We start from the raw sequence: 19,237 nt of genomic DNA, 5'->3' as shown, positions 1-19,237 counted from the left end.
GGAGAAGGGTGAGAGAGGAAGAAAACAGAAGTGAAACAGTGAAGACGAAGAGGAAGAACAGTGGCAGGAGGGCTGGTCCTTGAAACTGCTGCATGATGGGAGAAACCTCTGTCTGGAAAGAGCCAACTTAGGCTTGGTGGTGTCCACAAATACTTTTCACACAGTGCTGATCACGGCGTGCTTCCTCTTTCAAACTGCAACTGGAGTCTTGATTCAGGTTGAGACACAGAAGTACTGATGCAGGGAGAGAGACGCTGAGGCATGGGATGACATGGAGACAGAATCATTTTGGACCTGAAGATCAGACAGTGCTTGTGGTGTCCCCCTGTGCTGCTCCCAGCCTTTGGATAAAAGGACAACTTGTGCCAGTGAAATAAGTCAGGCACGTTCTGAACTGTTACTGCCGTGTGCCTTTTGGAAGGAATTTGTATGCCTCATTCTATCAAAGGGTATGTTACAATTTTGAGTTTATAAAGGTAGAGAGATTGAAATCAATGAATGATTGTTTTCTTTGCAAAATTTTAACAAATTTTGGCTCTCCTAACTGTCTGTCTTCACGATGTTGACTTCACAAGATTCAGAGTCTGATGGCTGGCTGTACTGATTGGTGATCATATATTTCCTGCTGCAAGGAAGATACTGGTGACCAGCAGACCATACTGGGAACCTTACCACTGAAGGGAGAGTTCTGTAGTTCAGAGAGGGTGAAAATGCCAAAAGTTAATTATTGCTTAAATTCTCTTGTAAATGGGGAAGTCTGTTACATAAATAATCTCAAAGGAATGTTTAGCCTTTCAGTTCCCTGTATTCACTGGGTACTGCTACTGAATTCAGTGCTGATAGTTGGCTTTTTTTAAATTTAGGGAATAACATTCCATGAAAATGCATGTTAAAAATAGGCTAGGGTGAGTTGGAGAGGGGCTTCAGAGAAAGGAGGTAAAGTCATGGAGGATCTGGTAACACAGCAGAGCAGTGGGACCAAGATATTTTTAAATGGGATGATATAATTGATTCACCCTTCCCTCACTGTCTTTTAATTAGGATTTATGTGTGGGAGCAGATACAGTGAGCTGTGCTGTATGCTGGAAAGTCCTGGCTGTGCTGCTTAATGTGTCCCCTTAAAACAAAAGCAAGACCTCGTTACTTCTGTGGCTTGTTTACCAGTTTTTCTCACAAGCACTGTTTCCTGAAACTGGAACTATGATAGGTGGAGTAGTAAACTGCTGCATTATGACCACAGCTTATTACTTTGTTCTAACATACTTTTTGTTAGTCATCTGACAATATAGACCATAGTGCAAAAGGCAGTACTTTTCTTGGAACTTTGGAGACTATGGCTGTATCACTTTTTTCAGGGTTGTTCAGCAGTCCTCCAGCATGTCCTCCCATGCAAGTGATGTAAAATTATTATTATTAGTAGTAGTATTAGTAGTAGTATTAAACAGTTTGCTTGCTGTATCAGTTGTGTCTTTAATTCAGTAAAGAGGAAGAAAAAGAAGAAGTTAAACATTGGTTTAGTGTGCTCCCTGTATTTACAGACAGGCTTAAATATTAAACTTACAGCCTTTGAGAAATACCAGAAAGATTTACTTTTATAAGCACATGCCTTGTATCTTAAACAAAAGGCATAATTTATGAAGTTATCTTCTTTCTCACATAACTAGCTACCAAGAAAGTATTCTTCTCTTTCCTGCGTGGATATAAAAATATACAGTCAGATCTGAGATCATTGAATTGTGAGGTTAAGCACATATGATGCGTTTAGATACTAGTGGTTTTGTGGTGATACGGGCTGAATGGTGTAGATTCTAGTCAGTTTAAAAGTTCAGTTTGAATGGATGTGAACAAAACAGTGTTTGGGGGCAGAGCCTGAATTTATATGATGCATCACAATGCATGTTTTGCTATTTTATCAGGTTTTTTGGTAAACAAAAGTTTAAGATTCAGTTGTATGTTCACTGTTGCTAACTAACAGAATGCTGACAACGGGTGTGCCACAAAAAGCTGCTTTGCTGTAGAGTAGTCCTTGGAGGAGAGGGAAGTACAATTTTCTGCTCATTAATGGTTTTTTACTATTTACTGCAGTATTGATTCGCTTAGTCAGCTGGGCTGCCTTGGAGTTATTAGCCTTGGTATTGAAACACTTGCAGTAGCAGTAACGTTAAAATGGATTGCCTAATATTCTGGTAGCGTAGGAGTAGAAAGTTTTGATTTGCTGTTGTCAACTTTTCTGTCACCCAGTGTGTTCAATGGGACAAGAGGCCTCTACTGAATGCATCTCTGTAGAGTTTGTCTTCAGAGATTCCTAGGTGTCTTAGATCTAAGGCAGAGAGAGTAAAGTGGCAAATGGCTCTCTTACAAGAGAGGCAACGGAGACAGGTCTTTTAAGTGTCAGGGTGAGGTAGCTGGAAGGCTTGCACTTGGTATTTTCTAACTTTCTCTTGTGCTCAACAGTTAGATCCATAAGCCAAGTTTAATATTTCTAAGTTGGTGGAGGAAACGGTGGAGAAGGGAAGTGCTATTCAATGCTCAGTGAAACAGAACTAGCTTGACAAAATTCTCCTGGCCTTTTTGAAAGGGTTGACATGATCTGTATTTGATTTGAATATGATAAATTCTTTGAGAGCTGGGAACTGAGTTTTACTTCATGCAAATAATCCCAGACAGGAATAGGTGCTTTGGCTATGCTAACAAGGGTCAGAAGCAGTGTATAAAGAAAGGAGAAGCCAGATAGCTTAGAAGAGTTGTACTCATGCAGACTCTGATTTTTGTTATGATGTAAAACCTTTATCTTTGTTATCGTGTAAAACCTGGCAGTCTCGTTTACTACATAGTCAGTATTTCAGACCTGCAAATGGCTCTTGGTCCCAGATGGGATCAAACCTCAAAAAAAAAAAAAAAAAAAAAAGGGAAACCAAAACAGCAGCAGCCTACCAGGATTGTACATCCTGTACATTGGTACTTCCTGCTGTCTAGACACACCTGTCTTGGTTTCGGCTGCCGCCGGCAACAAAAGCGCCACGCGGCCACCCCTCCCCCCGCCAGCGTGTGGAGGAGAATGGAAAGAAACAGGCAGAAACCGGTGGGTCGGGATAAGGGCAGTTTAACAGAACAGCAAACAGAGGGAAACAGGAACAACAACGGTACAAATAAGGAGAAAACACAACAATGAACCGCACGACCCAGACAGCCGCTCTCCCGAACAGCACCGGCACCGCGTCCCCCCAAGCCGCGAGTCCCTTTCCGCTGCCTGCCCCCCCCCACCAGAACCCAGCGTGACGTCACATGGTATGGAATACCGGGCTCTGTTTGGCCAGGTGGGGTCAGCCCCCACCCCCCGGCTGTGCCCCTTCCTGGAGTCCAGTGAAAATTAACCCTGTCCTGGCCAAACCCAGGACATTATCCACCCCTTATTCCATACCATCTACATCATGCACAGGTCCCCCATTGTCCAGTTGATCACCACCACTTCTCCTGTCTCCAGATATCATTCCCTTAGTCTATGGATCATCACTCTAAAGTGTCCCTTGAGTTCATTTAATCCATGACTTCAGGCTCCATCTGTCGTAATGGTCTTCCGTGGCAGAAGAGGTGATGTGTGGTGATGGGTGGTCACTTGTTGCATCCGGAGCTCACGGCTGATGTATCTGGTGCGGCCCGTGCCCACAGTCTGCAGGAGATGTTGATCTTGATGAAGTTGCTGGATGCCAGTTGTTGAAAAACCAGGTCCAGTTCCATCATCGCTGTGCTCCGCTAGGTTTTCATCGAAAAAGTCCATCCTTCTTTAATCTGGATGATTCTTACTATGCTACTACTGGTACAAAATATAACAATTATAACAGTGATAACAGACAGTGACAGGGTTATTTAACAATTAACTTTATACAATTTATTTATGGACTATTCTCACCCAAAATTAAATCCCCATGAGGTACACATCGGACTTCCCCGTCCTTCCGCATTACCCACCAGGTACACCCAGGTCCTTGAGCAAAAGCAATCCCGCAGACGGGCTTGCCTTTGCCCGAGGCAGGACTAACCCAAACCGTCTTCCCTAACATGTTCCGCATGTGCACTACGGGGACTTTATCCCCTTCTACAGGGCGCTGAGGTTTTACTTGGGCAGGACCAGCCCGGTTGGTGGACCCTCTGGTGTTAACCAACCAGGTGGCCTTTGCTAAATGGGTATCCCAATTTTTGAAAGTCCCACCCTCCATTGCCCTCAAAGTGGTTTTTAGCAGCCCATTGTAACGTTCGATCTTTCCAGAGGCTGGTGCATGGTAGGGGATGTGATACACCCACTCAATACCATGTTCTTTGGCCCAGGTGTCTATGAGGCTGTTGCGAAAGTGAGTCCCGTTGTCCGTCTCAATTCTCTCGGGAGTGCCATGTCGCCACAGGTCTTGTTTTTCCAGGCCCAGGGTGGTATTCCGGGTGGTGGCATGGGGCACAGGATAGGTTTCCAGCCATCCGGTGGTGGCCTCCACCATTGTGAGCACATAGCGCTTGCCTTGGCGGGTTAGTGGCAGTGTGATGTAGTCAATCTGCCAAGCCTCCCCTTATTTATATTTTAGCCATCGTCCTCCGTACCACTGAGGCTTTACCCGCTTGGCTTGCTTGATTGCAGCGCATGTTTCACATTCATGGATAACCTGTGCGATAGTGTCCATGGTCAAGTCCACCCCTCGGTCACGAGCCCATCGGTATGCAGCATCTCTTCCTTGGTGGCCCGAGGTGTCATGGGCCCACCGAGCTATAAAGAGTTCACCCTTATGTTGCCAGTCCAGATCCACCTGAGCCACTTCAATCTTAGCAGCCTGATCTATCTGGTGGTTGTTTTGATGTTCTTCAGTGGCCCGACTCTTAGGGATGTGGGCATCCACGTGACGCACTTTTACAACCAACTGCTCTAGCCGGGCAGCAATATCTTGCCACAATGGGGCAGCCCAGATAGGTTTGCCTCTGCGCTGCCAGTTGTTCTTCTTCCATTGCTGCAGCCACCCCCACAAGGCATTGGCCATCATCCAAGAGTCAGTGTAAAGCCAGAGCACTGGCCACTTCTCTTGACTGGCAATGTCTAAAGCCAGCTGGATGGCTTTCACCTCTGCAAACTGGCTGGACTCACCTTCTCCCTCGGCAGTTTCTGTGACTTGTTGTGTAGGGCTCCATACAGCAGCCTTCCACCTCCGCTGCTTCCCCACAATGCGACAGGACCCATCCGTGAACAGGGCATACTGTTTCTTATCTTCTGGCAGCTGGTTATACAGTGGGGCCTCTTCAGCACGTGTCACCTCCTCCTCTGGCAATGCTCCAAAATCTTTGCCTTCTGGCCAGTCCATGATTACCTCCAGAATTCCTGGGCGACTGGGGTTTCCCATTCGGGTGCGCTGGGTGATCAGAGCGACCCACTTACTCCATGTAGCATCGGTGGCATGATGCGTAGAGGGGACCCTCTCTTTGAACATCCAGCCCAGGACTGGCAATCGTGGAGCTAGGAGGAGCTGTGCTTCAGTGCCGACCACTTCTGAAGCAGCTCGAACGCCTTCATATGCTGCCAGAATCTCTTTTTCAGTGGGAGTACAGCGGGCCTCGGATCCTTTGTGTCCCCGGCTCCAGAACCCCAGGGGTCGACCTCGAGTCTCCCCTGGTGCTTTCTGCCAGAGACTCCAGGTTGGGCCATTCTCCCCGGCTGCAGTGTAGAGCACGTTTTTAACATCTTGCCCTGACTGGACTGGACCAAGGGCTACGGCATGAACTATCTCCCGTTTAATCTGTTCAAATGCCTGTCATTGCTCAGGGCCCCATTCAAAATCATTCTTCTTCTGGGTCACATGGTACAGAGGACTCACAATCTGGCTGTAATTTGGCATGTGCATCCTCCAAAAACCCACAACACCCAGGAAGGCCTGTGCTTCCTTTTTGCTGGTTGGTGGAGACATAGCTGCTATTTTGTTGATGACATCCATTGGGATTTGACGGCGCCCATCCTGCCATTTTATTCACCAAAACTGGATCTCTTGAGCAGGTCCCTTGACTTTACTTTGCTTAATGGCGAAACCAGCTTTCAGAAGGATCTGAACTATTTTCTCCCCTTTCTCAAAAACCTCCTCCGCTGTGTCGCCCCATACAATGATGTCGTCGATGTACTGCAGATGTTCTGGAGCTTCACCTTTTTCCAGTGCAGTCTGGATTAGTCCATGGCAAATGGTGGGACTGTGTTTCCACCCCTGGGGCAGTCGATTCCAGGTGTACTGGATGCCCCTCCAGGTGAACGCAAACTGTGGCCTGCACTCTGCTGCCAAAGGGATGGAGAAGAATGCATTAGCAATGTCAATTGTAGCGTACCACTTGGCTGCCTTTGACTCCAGCTGATATTGAAGTTCTAGCATGTCTGGCATGGCAGCACTCAGCGGTGGTGTGACTTCATTCAGGCCACGGTAGTCTATTGTCAGTCTCCACCCCCCAGCAGATTTTCTCACTGGCCATATGGGACTATTAAAGGGTGAGCGAGTTTTCGTGATCACTCCTTGACTCTCCAGCTGGCGGATCAGCTGATGAATGGGGAGAAGGGAGTCTCGGTTGGTACGATACTGTCGCCGGTGCACCGTTGTGGTTGCGATGGGTACCTGTTGTTCTTCAACCCTCAGCAACCCCACAACGGAAGGATCCTCCGAGAGACCAGGCAAAATGGACAGCTGTTTAATTTCTTCTGTCTCCACAGCAGCTATGCCAAAAGCCCACCGATACCCCCTTGGGTCCTTGAAATAGCCTCTCCTAAGATAGTCTATCCCAAGGATGCACAGAGCCTCGGGGCCAGTTACAATGGGGTGCTTCTGCCACTCCTGCCCAGTGAGGCTCACTTCAGCCTCCAGTAGACTCAGGTCTTGGGACCCCCCTGTCACTCCCGAAATGCAAATGGACTCTGACCCTTGGAAATCTGATGGCATTAAAGTACACTGTGCACCAGTGTCCACTAGAGCTTTATACTCTTGTGGATCTGACGTGCCAGGCCACCGAATCCACACCGTCCAATAAACACGGTTGTCCCTTTCCTCCACCTGGCTGGAGGCAGGGCCCCTCTAATCCTCGTCAGAGAATTTGCTGCTCACCTGCTGTAGAAATGACTTGGAGGTCCCCTTCAGAGGATCGGAATCAAAATCAAACTGTCTACCTGGTCTGGAGAGCTGGCTGCTGGAAACTGGAGCGGCACTTTTCCTAACAGAATCCCCTTTTGTGATTGTTTTACCTCGCAGCTCACGGACTCGTGCCTCTAGACTTGAGGTGGGTTTTCCATCCCACTTCCTCATGTCCTCTCCGTGGTCACGCAGGTAATACCACAGGGAGCCCCATGGTGTATAGCCTCTGTATTCCCTCTCCTGAGCAGAGAAACGCTTGCCCCTAATAGCTGAGACACTGGCCCATACAGGTGGGGAGTGGGACATGCTCTCTTCGAGTCGCTGGACCTTCGGGGACAATTTCTCCATGGCTGAGACAAGGGAGGAAGAGAGACTTTCCTCATACTGGCTGGAGTCTGACAGCCACCTCATCCACTGTTGGTGCCTCCTTACCCTTCCAGTTTACAACTGCCAGTGAGTTGGCATATGAGGAGGGTGCGCTCCACACAAACTTCCTCCACATAGATGCTGTGCACTGGACTTCATCTGGGTCGGTCAGTAACTGGTCATCATCTGGTTCATTATAAACCAGCTCCCGCACAGCTAATTCCCTCAAGTACTGGATACCCCTTTCCATATTGGTCCATTTGCCAGGATAACATACAGAATCGTCACTGAAGGGGTATCTCTCCCTCACGCCTGAGAGAAGTCTCCTCCAGAGGCTGAGGACTTGTTCCTTCTTCCCAATGGCCTTGTCAATGTCCCCATCCCTGGCCAGGGATCCCAGCTGCTTGGCTTCCTTGCCCTCTAATTCCAAGCTGCTGGCCCCGTTATCCCAGCACCGCAGCGGCCAGGTGACAATGTGCTCGCCTGGGTGGCAGCTGAAATGTTCCCACATGTCTCGCAGCTCGCTCAGGGACAGGGACCGGGTGATGATCTCTGTCTCTATCTCCCGTGATGACCCTGGCTCATCGTCATCCCTCCCGGAGCGATCTGCTCTCTTTGCTTCTTTCTTTAGTTTTACGGGGGCGACTGCTACTGGCACAGGTTGGTCATTGGGCTCAGCCGCGATGCCTGCAGCCAGAGCTGGGGCTGGAGCAGCTGCCGTGCACGCCGGGGGAGCCGGGACCACGCCAGTGGCTGCAGCAGCCGTGGTGCCGGTCGGGGGGGCTGTGACTGCCTGCTGGGCTGGAGGGACTGCAGGGCCGGCTGGGGGGGCAGCGCCAGTCGCAGCGCCTGCCGCTTCCTTTCTCCCTCTTTCCCCTTTAGGGCACTGAATCAGGTTGAACAGGGCTCGGTAGGCGTGGGCCAGACCCCAGCACATTGCGGTGATCTGTGTCTCTCTCGAGTTCCCAGGGTGGCAGCACACTTTTTTCAGATATTTTACCAGATTGTCTGGATTCTGTATTTGTTCAGGGGTGAGTTTAAAAAACACCGGTGGTGCCCACTGCCCTAGGTACTTGTCCATGCTGTCCCACACACCCAGCCACTCACAGCTATCCAGCCCCGGGGCAGGTCTCTGCACAATGTTCTTAACGACTTGTTTAGCCCTAAACAAAACCTGCAACCCATTCAGGACGCATAACAAAAGGAGAGTGCTGGCCTGAGCATCCCACGGGTACTCGAAGTTCTCAAAAGCCGTTAGGACCAGCCTGAAGGAGAGAGGGGGGGCGAAAGAGTGGGAGAAGGTATCCCCTTCGGTTTTCCCCACAGACTGGGTTTGATTATTCACAAATTCTAAGACACAGGATCCGAGGTACGGAAATGACCGCAGTGCCGCATGCAAATACAAGCCTAATTTCATGAACATTGACGTTATCATGTCATAAGTCGACATCATACAGTATAGCAAAATCATCACCCTGATCCTTTTCCCCGAGGTAATGAACAGCACCACAGGGAAAACATAGTGCAAGTACGGATTCAAAAACCACAGCCATCTGATTACAGACAGAAACATTTTTACCGGCGACTAGTTAACTAACACAGAAAAATACGTATAACAAATTTAACAAAATCTAAGAAAGAAAGTTTTAACACCCGCTGCTCAGCCCTGCCGTTATCCCTGCCCCACACTTGGGCGCCAAATAAATGTCTTGGTTTCGGCTGCCGCCGGCAACAAAAGCGCCACGTGGCCGCCCCTCCCCCTGCCGGCGTGCGGAGGAGAATGAAAAGAAACAGGCAGAAACTGGTGGGTCGGGATAAGGGCAGTTTAACAGAACAGCAAACAGAGGGAAACAGGAACAACAACGGTACAAATAAGGAGAAAACACAACAACGAACCGCACGACCCAGACAGCCGCTCTCCCGAACAGCACCGGCACCGCGTCCCCCCAAGCCGTGAGTCGCTTTCTGCTGCCCGCCCCCCCCCCACCGGAACCCAGCGTGACGTCACATGGTATGGAATACCGGGCTCTGTTTGGCCAGGTGGGGTCAGCCCCCACCCCCCGGCTGTGCCCCTTCCTGGAGTCCAGTGAAAATTAACCCTGTCCTGGCCAAACCCAGGACACACCATAGGAAGCAAGAATGATCCATATCCATGACTTCTTCTGTTAATGTCACTTAGTAGAGAATTTTTCATATTCTTTGTTAAGTCAAGAGCACTGAAAGAGCTAAGCATCAAAGCTATGATAACAAGACAGCATCTCTGTACTGAAGTACTTTTGATTGCATGTGTTTATTTTTGGCTATTCTACATGATGTAATACCTTTTATATCATGTCGATGCACTGCTGTTACTGATAAATGAAATCAACTTCTGTTTGTGTTTAGATCCAAATCTAAATGATGTGAAATGAGTACAGACTTCCGCAAACTCCTTTTTGACATTTCTGAGGCTTTGGTCACAGATGAAGTGGTGGCTCTGAAGTTCCTCAGCCTGGAGCACATCCCCATGAGGAAGCTGGAAGCCATCCAGGAGCCCAAGGCCTTCTTTGAAGCGCTGCAGGAGAAAGACATGATCGAGGTGGGGAGCCTGTTCTTCCTGAAGGAGCTGCTTTACCGGATCAATCGGATGGACCTCCTGGCTGCCCACCTGGGCTCTAGCCGAGAGGAGATGGAGAGAGAGCTTCAGATCCCAGGCAGGGCAAAAGTGTCAGCCTACAGGTAAGCACAGAAGTAAGTAAACCTTTGCATGCAAAATGTACAACAGCAATGTTGTGTGTCTTGCTTTCTGTCTGCACAGTTGTCTTATGAATATCCCAGCGTAACTGTATTTATTACAGCATGACTGCCTGCCATTGTGAGTTTTACATTTTGCAGTTCAAAAGTGTAATTGTAGTGTTTACTTCTCATAACTTTCTTAATCAGTCTTTCTCTATTCTTACTGCCAGGCAACTGCTATATGGAATTGCAGAGGACTTGACTCCAGAAGATGTCAAGAGCGTGAAGTTCCTACTCCAGAAACAAATACCAAAGAACAAGCTCCACGATAATGCTGTATACAAAGTGATCTTGATAATTTTCTTGCAAGGGTAGTTCAGAGTCTGCTAGTTTTTGTACGGAGGAAAGAGAAAACAGTCCGCTGTCACTAAAATCTGATGTTGAAAGAATTGTAATGTTAGCTGATAGCTGCTGTGTGAAAGAATGGACGCTTTTGTACTCATTCTATCTTTTCTCTGCCTTTTTTTGCTCTCCTGTTTGTATTTTCCCACTACCATCTGTCTCCCTAATGTTTTCTTCTTGCAAAATCTGTCATGCTCTTCCTTTTGTCTTTGCTTGGCTCTTGTAAGATGTTTGTACATATGCTGTATCTAGGAAGAGTGATGTTTGCTAGAGGAAAAACAATGTTTTTGAGACAGAAAATCAAGTTCTAATGTGACTTCAGCCACAAACTTTTCTGTGTCATTGGGTATATTTTCTACTTTATTGTAATTTGAGGTAACAGCATTTTGTTAACTCTCCCAACAAAAGTATTAAGAGGTTTGATGAGCTAGTTCAATACTTCTATTGTAAATAATAAACGGTGTTATAAAAATGCTTGGTATTACTAAGAAGCTTCCTTAAAAGTCATATTTGTATTGTGGCACTAATAGGTAAATCAGCAGTTTTACCTCCAACTTGGCGGACTATCAAAAAAAATAAAAATAGCCCTGAACACATTTTCTGTGACAGAAAATGTACAATGGCACAGCTAAATGACTTAACAGCACTTCATCTGAACACCGAAGTACAACAGGATGCCATGTTGTTATCCACACTGGGGTGTTGCACTGCTGAAACAAAGCAGGATAGCCTAGCCATAGGCAATTTCTAATGATCCTGTCTTAACCTTAGTGATGTATTTCTTGAGTTGCATTGCATCCTGACCCTTGTTTTAATGAAGTTTGGAGGAAAAAGAAATTGGTCTTCAGCTGGTCGATCTCTGGGAATGAGGATGTTATCTTGTGCTCTGTCCAGAAGTGCCTGATACTGCAGTTGTTGAAGTTCACTCTATGAGTTTGGGTTATGTGTTTTTGTTTTACCAGTCAATGTTGAAGGTATTACTGGAAATGGAAAGAAATGGAATAATTAAAGAAGATGACCTGGCAATGCTGAAAGATATATTAAAGGGATTTAGAGCTGATGTAAAGAAAAAAATTGATACCTATGAAGAAGAAAAAAAAGGTAAATTAATCTGCTGTTCAAGAGTAGAGCTGGTATTCTTGTGATTATTGCCCTTGGCAGCTTAGGAGTCCAGAGTATTCTTACAGTATCCTAGGATAGGCAGAGTGGCTCTTGATACCTGTGGTTTCTGACATTTTCTGCTACTTCATTATCATACCTTCTTGTATCTCTCCTTTAAATACGTTCTGTGCCTTGTGAATGGTCTGCTTCTCCCTCCTCTTTGCCTTAAATGCAATTTTTCTCTTCAGGAAACAGTGCAGTGCTGGTTTTAGACCAGGATAGCTTTTCAGTCACTGAAATAGACTGGAGGTGACCGTTCTCTTGGGGAAACTTGTATTGGGAGATCGTCAGCATTATTTTCTGTTAGGCAGGCTGTTTGCTCTTAGTCAAAGTTAAAGTCCCTGGAGACCAGGTACTTGGCTAAAGTGTAACCGTTAGCTTTCTGTACCAGATGCGAAATTTCAAGGACTTCAGCATTATCTGGGCTGTTGAAGCTGGGGTGGCGACCTGTGACACTGCAGCTGGGCCTTACTGTTTGGTAAACAGGATGTGTCAACCAACAACAACTGAAACCTATTGAATTTTTCCCCAGAACCTCTTTTTGGATAACTCAGGATGTATGTTTCCTTAGACATATCAATACAGCCCATGCAGTTCCCTGCAGAGATACCAACTGGTTTCCCCAGCATGTCTTTGTGCTGCTGACTTGTACTTGTATCTCTAAAACAGCAGAAGATAATTGCAAGGGTGGCTAGTGTAAGCAAGCCCTGTGTCAGGGGAATGGCGTTTTTAGTTCTATTGTTATTATTTTGTTCCCCTTGGTAGGTAGAAAAAGAGTGAGTCTTACAGATCTTGTTGCGCTGGCAATTAAATTCCATGTAAACACATTGGTGTAACTTGTAAAAGGGGTACAGTGACTTATTTCCTTGGGTAATGAGTTTGATTTCTTCACTTAATTCAGGCAGTTGTAGCCGAAGAATTGTTTTGTTGCTTTGAGGAGATCTTCCATTGTGCTGGTATTCTGCATCCTTGGTGTGTCCACCCAAAGTAAAGTTCTCTGGAGAAGAGACAATGGTGTCAAAAATAAAAGAGCTAGTTGTAGTGTACCACTGTACAAAAATGGGTCTCTTCTGTCACTTATGTATCCCATAGTGGACATGCTTGTGAATGGTTTGCCTGGGGTGACTACTCACATTCAGCCTTTTATTATATGGCTCTTGCTACCAGTAAATGAGCAGAGAAGAAATGGAGCACAGCTCTGCACAGCTTCAATAACCAGCAGTCTGTGAAACTGGAACCCTGCTTGGCCCAGCTCTACAAAAGGATGGTGTCTCAGTGATGCGGAAAACACCCTCCACCTCACTCCTTGCACTGTTTTTTTTGAGTGTTGAAATATGCACAGTGGAAGATTTATCTTTTTAGTCATAAAATGTTCTGTTTATCTTCTCCCTCATAGAAAGTGATTCTAAGGAAAAACTCCACTATCCACTGTCTGTGTCTGTGCATCCAGCAGGACAAGGAGCAGAGGGGGAGACACCACACGTGGTGAGAAATACCTCAAGATTACCTTGAAAGTATTTATCCAGCTCCTTGGAGGAGGGAGTGTAAATTCTTAAGAATAATCAGGTGGAAGAGCTGAAAGGGAGGGATTCTGGCTTTGTATATAGGCCTTGGAACGATTCCTATTTTCAAAACAAGACCAAGCCTTGTTCCTTTGTGAGGACCTGGCTGTCAGCAACCTTTTAGGCAAGAAGTGAAGGAGTGGCTGTTGTGTATCTTAACGATAATGGAGACTGGGGTATTGAAATACTGGTCAAGATACTCCTGGACAGATGGAAGGGAACAATAGAATTTGCTGTCTCACTAGAAACCCACAAGAACGAGGAAAGGCTGAGGGAGCTGGGCTTGTTTAGCCTGAAGAAGAGAAGGCTGAGAGGTGACCTTATAAATGCTTATAAATATCTTAAGGGTGGGTGTCAAGAGGATGGGGCCAAACTCTTTTCAGTAGTGCCCAGTGACAGGACAAGGGGCAACAGGCACAAACTGAAGCATAGGAATTTCCGTCTGAACGTGAGGAAGAACTTCTTTATTCTGAGGGTGATGGAGCACTGGAACCGGCTGCCCAGTGAGGTTGTGGCATCTCCTTCTCTGGAGACCCACCTGGACAAGCTCCTGTGCAGCCTGATGTAGGTGACCCTGCTTCGGCAGGGGGGTTGGACTAGATGACCCACAGAGGTCTCTTCCAAATCCTAACATTCTGTGATTCTGTGACTCTCAGAGGGAATGACAGGTTGCAGGAAATTTTCCTCTGCACATGCAAAGCTGTGTTCCTGGATACTCACTTTCTCCCATGCCAAAATCATATCCTAACCACAGAGAGAGAGGAGGAGGGATTCAGGGAGAAAAAGCAGATTCATCTCCCCTGTAGCTAACTTGTATTCTTAAGCTTTTCCTTTCTTGTGTCTTGGCCTCATGATTTTTTGCACTTGGACATGAAGAACCAACAATCTGTGTATAGCATATTTCTCTTTTGGATTCTCAGCACTGCTTTCTTACCTGCTTTCTTTGTTTCTATAGCTTGTGGAATCATATAAGATGAAAAATAACCCACATGGTTACTGTGTGATTCTTAACAACTACATTTTTAAAAATCCGTATGAAGCCAGAGAAGGAACAGTGCAAGATGGAGGTGAGTACTTTTTTAATCCAATTATGGGTTTGGTTTTTTCTCTGATAATTCTCTGAAAGAATGATCTAATCTTTCCTGTGAAGAACAATCATGTCCACTGAGCTCCTTTGCTTCCAGAGTAACTGGAATGACAGTCACTGTAGTAACTGGAAATACACTACTTCCAACAGTTTAGCTGATGGCTTAAAGAAGGAACAGCTTTCTGTTCTAGGTAAAAAGCATCATCTTAGTTGGTCATATGTACCAAATAGTGAAGAAGGGATTACTGTTCCACCTTTTGACTTTTTGATTGTTTGTAATTCTTAGCTATCATGGCATAATATTCTTAAGTCCTTAAATTCTATTTAATGCTCAGATAAATGCTACTGCTTTATAATTTTCCTTAAAGCCTGTCTCCCTGATGGAGTCACTTTTAAGGTAAAAAAGTAAAATCTGTTTCATGAAAGCACACATCACTGATATTTTAACTCCATCCAACCTGTCTACAGGCTGCTTGCTTCCCAGCTACTTTCTCACTGCCCACACAACAATTAAGTCAACATTTGCTGAGAATTCTACATAGCATGTGTTAGCAGGTTACCCTGCCTTCCTTCTTGCTGTATTGATCATTCTTACAGAATGAGGGATCTACCTTATTTAAGAGTGGCAGAATTTGTCATTCTAAAAAGGTACCTCTTCTTTAACTTGCTAAGTGTTGTTCTTAATCATCTGAGATTACTATGCAATGCACAGTTAAAGCTTGCTTTAACACAGTAAGCTTCGCTAATTTGTACTGATTAATCAAATAATCTGAAACTTTTTTTTTTCCCAGATAGTGTGATGCTTAACCCAGTTGTATTTAAAAAAAATAAAATTAGGCATTTGGGTTTTTCTAATTAGATTTTGCAGGCTAAGAGTCAGTCAGGTGAGTTTATTGGTGGGATCTGAACGCTTCTGCTAACATCTGTTCTACCACACAGACACTGATGTTTCAGCATCTTCCTTGCCACTGTTTGTTTAACAAGTGCCTTCTGACTTTTTTTCCTAGAGGCTGTGAAGAAGGTCTTTAAGTGGCTTCAGTTTGAGACAGTTGAGCACATGGATCTAGAAGCAAAGCAAATGTATGCAAAAGTTAAAGAATACAGCAAAAAAGATCACAGTAACATGGACTGTTTCGTTTGCTTCATTTTTTCCCATGGTGAAAAAGACAAAATAAAAGGCATTGACCATGAGTTTGTAAATATTAAAGATTTACTCTCCTGCTTCAGTGGATCTAATTGTCCTTCTCTTGCTGGCAAACCCAAGCTGTTTTTCATCCAGGCTTGCCAAGGCTCTGTCGGTCATCCAGCTGTCACAGTGAAAGAAGACTTTTCTGGCCATCTTGAGACTGATGCTGTCCCTCTGACTTCCATTCCTGATCAGGCTGATATTCTGGTTGGCATGGCTACAGTAGAAGGCTATGAGTGCTACCGCTGTACAAAGACTGGCAGTGTTTACGTTCAGTGCCTCTGTGACAAGATGAAGTTACTTTGCCCACTGTAAGTACTATTTTTAATCCACGCTTATTTGGGGTATTGCAGACATATATATATACATAAGCATGCTGTGCTGAAACATCAGTGTTTTGCATTTGTGCTGTATAATGCTTTTCACCTGCAGGACAGTTCAGAACAGTAAATATTCTAGAACTGGGCATTGTTATTCTTCTACAGATTAACCAAAGTACAAGTGACTTCCCCTAGCTTGCCTGTGACAGAACCAGTGTTGTAATGCTGGAACATTGCATGTAAACAAGTGTATGTATGTCTGTGCATGTTTTTAACATTTTTTGACTGAGAAATTATTTTTCTTCCAGTAGCACCTGGTAAGACGCAAATTTGAGTGATTACACAGACAAAAAAATCAGTCATCTTTAGTCATAATTTTCATTGTTGCCTCCCTCCCATCCCCATCATAAACTCGATTTAGAAAATAAAATTTCTCTTCAGACATCACTTTCTCATGGTGTCCAGAAGAGGGCTTGGAGAATGCATAGGTTTGTTGTTGGTTCTGTTTCATCTTGGTGCGCTCTTCTGACTATAACCAAAGTAGGGGACTGTGTGTGTTGGTAAAGCAATGCTACATGGAGATTGCTTTTATTCCCCCGAACACATGGTATTCTGTGGTTACACAATGGAGTGTGCAATTTCTGTGACAAGTGAGGTGAGGGGAAGATGCTAGCCGTCCCTGAGATACCACTTTATTGGAGCAAACGTAGATCAGCTTCTTGGCCTAGCTGCAAGTACCGTGTATTTCAATGTAACTTTTCTTCATTTTTGTTCAAGCCACAAAGATCTCATAACCATCCTGACCCAAGTGAACAAGGAAGTGGGAGGAAGAGTATTAAATGGATGGAAACAAATGCCAAAGATAACATCAACCCTACGGAAGCAATTGATTTTCCAAGTTCCACGACGTCAGTCAACTGAAAACTAGAAAAATAAGAATATACTCAGTTAGGAATCACTTCTGGAATGGACTTCCACAAGAAAGAGAATCTGCAAGAGAGATTACCTGGACCTGTGTAATTAGCCCCTGTCTTTCAAGGGGCCACAGGGCCTAAATTTTCCAGTTCCCATGTTAAATCAGTCTCCTGGCACCTCGGTCTGTAGCAGTCTGGTAAGGCCGTAGAGGAGTACGGATCTGGCTTTCTGTACTGCAGAAGCAGTGGAGTCTGTTCAGTCTGGGTTTCAAGTGAGGAAGCACTTCCAAGTCGTACGAGTTACTGGAAGTGCCAGTGGGAGTCCCAGTACTGTCTGAGTTGTTGTAAGTCCCTGAAATCTGAAGAAAAGAACAGATAGATTCAGAATGCTAGATCTCTTCCCAGGGAGCATGTGTAAATTGTAACTGATATACCCAGAGGTGAATCATTGGCTGTGTGTGTGTAATTGGCTATGTCTGTATAATTTTTCATGGAAAATAACATCCCTGTCCAGAAGGACCAAAAAAAGATGATAATACAAGTTTGGTTTGCTTTATGTTATTAATTTACTTGGCTAAACAGCACTGCTGTTTAGGTTTTTTAGTAGTAAGGGTTCTAACTGTGTTTTTTCTCAGAGCTCTTAGGGGACAGTCTGTTCTGAATGGCTGTCAGCCTGCTGGAAGGAAGGTCGCACTCCATTAGATCCGCTACTCTTGAGATGCCTTCTCCTTCTGGCATCTGACTCTAGCTCCTGTGGACTTTTGTTTCTGTTGTAATAAACTCTCTTGGTTTTCACATTACCTTTGTTTGTGGTATGTTTCTCTTTCGGATGAGCTGACTGAGGACAGTCAGCATGACGAACAATTTTACTTCAGCAGAAGACGTTATTTTGTTCTCGTTGAAGTATTCTATGGCAGCCACCCCAAAGGGTAGCATATTGATATCCCTTCATTAGCAGCTGGAGAGATAGTAGCAAAGAGTAAGTTTAAGTTTAGGACTTTCGTAATAATGGCAGCTGATACCAGTGAGGCTGTTCTTACCTTGCATCCTCAGCAGCATGTAGGTGGTGTGTGGGAGCGGTGTGGGATTCTAACAGCTACATTCCTTCTGAGTTTATAACAAGGTAAAGGATGGATTTGAGACACTTTAACTTATGCTTTTTTTAGTTTGTATTTTTTGGAAATCTATGTCTAGCTGTAAAGCAGGGCTTCTTTATTCAATCCTGCTTGTGTTCTTGAAGCGAAACTTTTTTTTCTAATTCCATACTATGTGTTGGCAGTTTCACTTTTCTCCCCTTACCCTTTTGCACCTCCCAGGTCAAAGGGAGAATGCCCATGCTTAGAATCACAGCTCTGTTCACACAGTTTTCATAAATAATACATAGACTTTACAAGCACTATAGAAATGAGAGTGCTGTTTGTGGCAAAAGTTACCAGAAGGTGTTACCAGGAGTGATACAGTTCTGTGGCTTAACTATTTAGGCAGTATGGCAACAATTTATTTACATTGTTCTAATGTTTTCATAAATGGGACCCTGAGATGAAGTTAGTAATTAGATTTGTGAATATTGTTTTACTATAAGGAAATATAGCTTAAATGAAGTAACTGCTTCCTCTGGGAGAAACTTGCTGGAAGGTGGCAGCTGCTCCAATAGTAAAGTTGCGAATCTACAGCATTTGTGTGTTTTCATATTTCTCTGTGTCAGAGTTCAATACACTCAAATCAAGTTCTTTCAGATATGCCACATGAGGAGGAAATGGATATCAAATTTACTTTTTTGGTGTTACGTTTTGTAGAGTGATACAGAAACATACTGAAATCACAACACAAGCATAATTTAGAAATTGCAATATACAATTGAATCAGAATACAAACATGATGCTTGTTATCTGTCTCTGTGTGCTGACCATCATGACATTGAGCATCCCCAGTTACGATAGAATGTGTGGGTTGAAGCCAGCTCAAGCCCTTTGTTCTTTTCAAAGTTTAAATGTTTTATCAGCTGTCCAGTTTCTATACTTTTATGTTGGGCTGAGCCATGTATTCACACCCCCTATGCTGGTCTGGCTAGCTCAGGAAGACATTATTCTTTGTTAATTGTCTTGGGGAACCTGATGATTCACAGGTGCAATTGTCTCCTCTAAAACTAAGGTTACCCTCCAGTGTCCCTGTTGTTGAGGTGAATTGAGCTTTTTTTATGATATATTCTTCCCTGAAATCATTGGGGTTTTGCCTTTCTCCTCTGAGCTGTCCTCCACTGTGGGGGGGATGCTGGTCAGTCACACCCTGTCATGAAATTGTGTAGTATTTTGTTCTACCTGTTAAAATCAGGTGACCTCCACAGCTAACATTATTGCCTGCTGATGAAGACCTACTAGAAGGGAGAGA

At 44.9% G+C, this 19,237-nt stretch overlaps 1 protein-coding gene across 1 annotated transcript; it reads left to right on the top strand.

The window, feature by feature from the left end:
- The first annotated feature begins 370 nt into the window (after positions 1-370).
- LOC142362352 (caspase-8-like) lies at positions 371-17,602 on the top strand. The gene is made up of 8 exons (XM_075429615.1): positions 371-449; positions 9,888-10,220; positions 10,448-10,553; positions 11,582-11,720; positions 13,177-13,265; positions 14,298-14,409; positions 15,437-15,926; positions 16,713-17,602. Exons 2-8 carry the CDS (start codon positions 9,910-9,912, stop codon positions 16,861-16,863), a joined length of 1,398 nt encoding a protein of 465 aa, XP_075285730.1. The 5' UTR covers positions 371-449; positions 9,888-9,909; the 3' UTR covers positions 16,864-17,602.
- The last annotated feature ends 1,635 nt before the right edge of the window (positions 17,603-19,237 follow it).

This window comes from Opisthocomus hoazin, chromosome 9, assembly GCF_030867145.1.
Source record: "Opisthocomus hoazin isolate bOpiHoa1 chromosome 9, bOpiHoa1.hap1, whole genome shotgun sequence".
Taxonomy (NCBI): Eukaryota; Metazoa; Chordata; class Aves; order Opisthocomiformes; family Opisthocomidae; genus Opisthocomus; species Opisthocomus hoazin.
The sequence above is the reverse complement of the archived record's forward strand: the minus strand, read 5'-3'. Positions and strand labels throughout refer to the sequence as shown.

Bases quoted from the DNA above. Each gene is read 5' to 3' on its own strand.
- LOC142362352 (XM_075429615.1), top strand. From the start codon at position 9,910: ATGAGTACAGACTTCCGCAAACTCCTTTTTGACATTTCTGAGGCTTTG. The intron at 10,221-10,447 runs GTAAGCACAGAA...TCTTACTGCCAG, and splicing joins GCAAAAGTGTCAGCCTACAG to GCAACTGCTATATGGAATTG. The intron at 14,410-15,436 runs GTGAGTACTTTT...TTTTTTTCCTAG, and splicing joins AGGAACAGTGCAAGATGGAG to AGGCTGTGAAGAAGGTCTTT.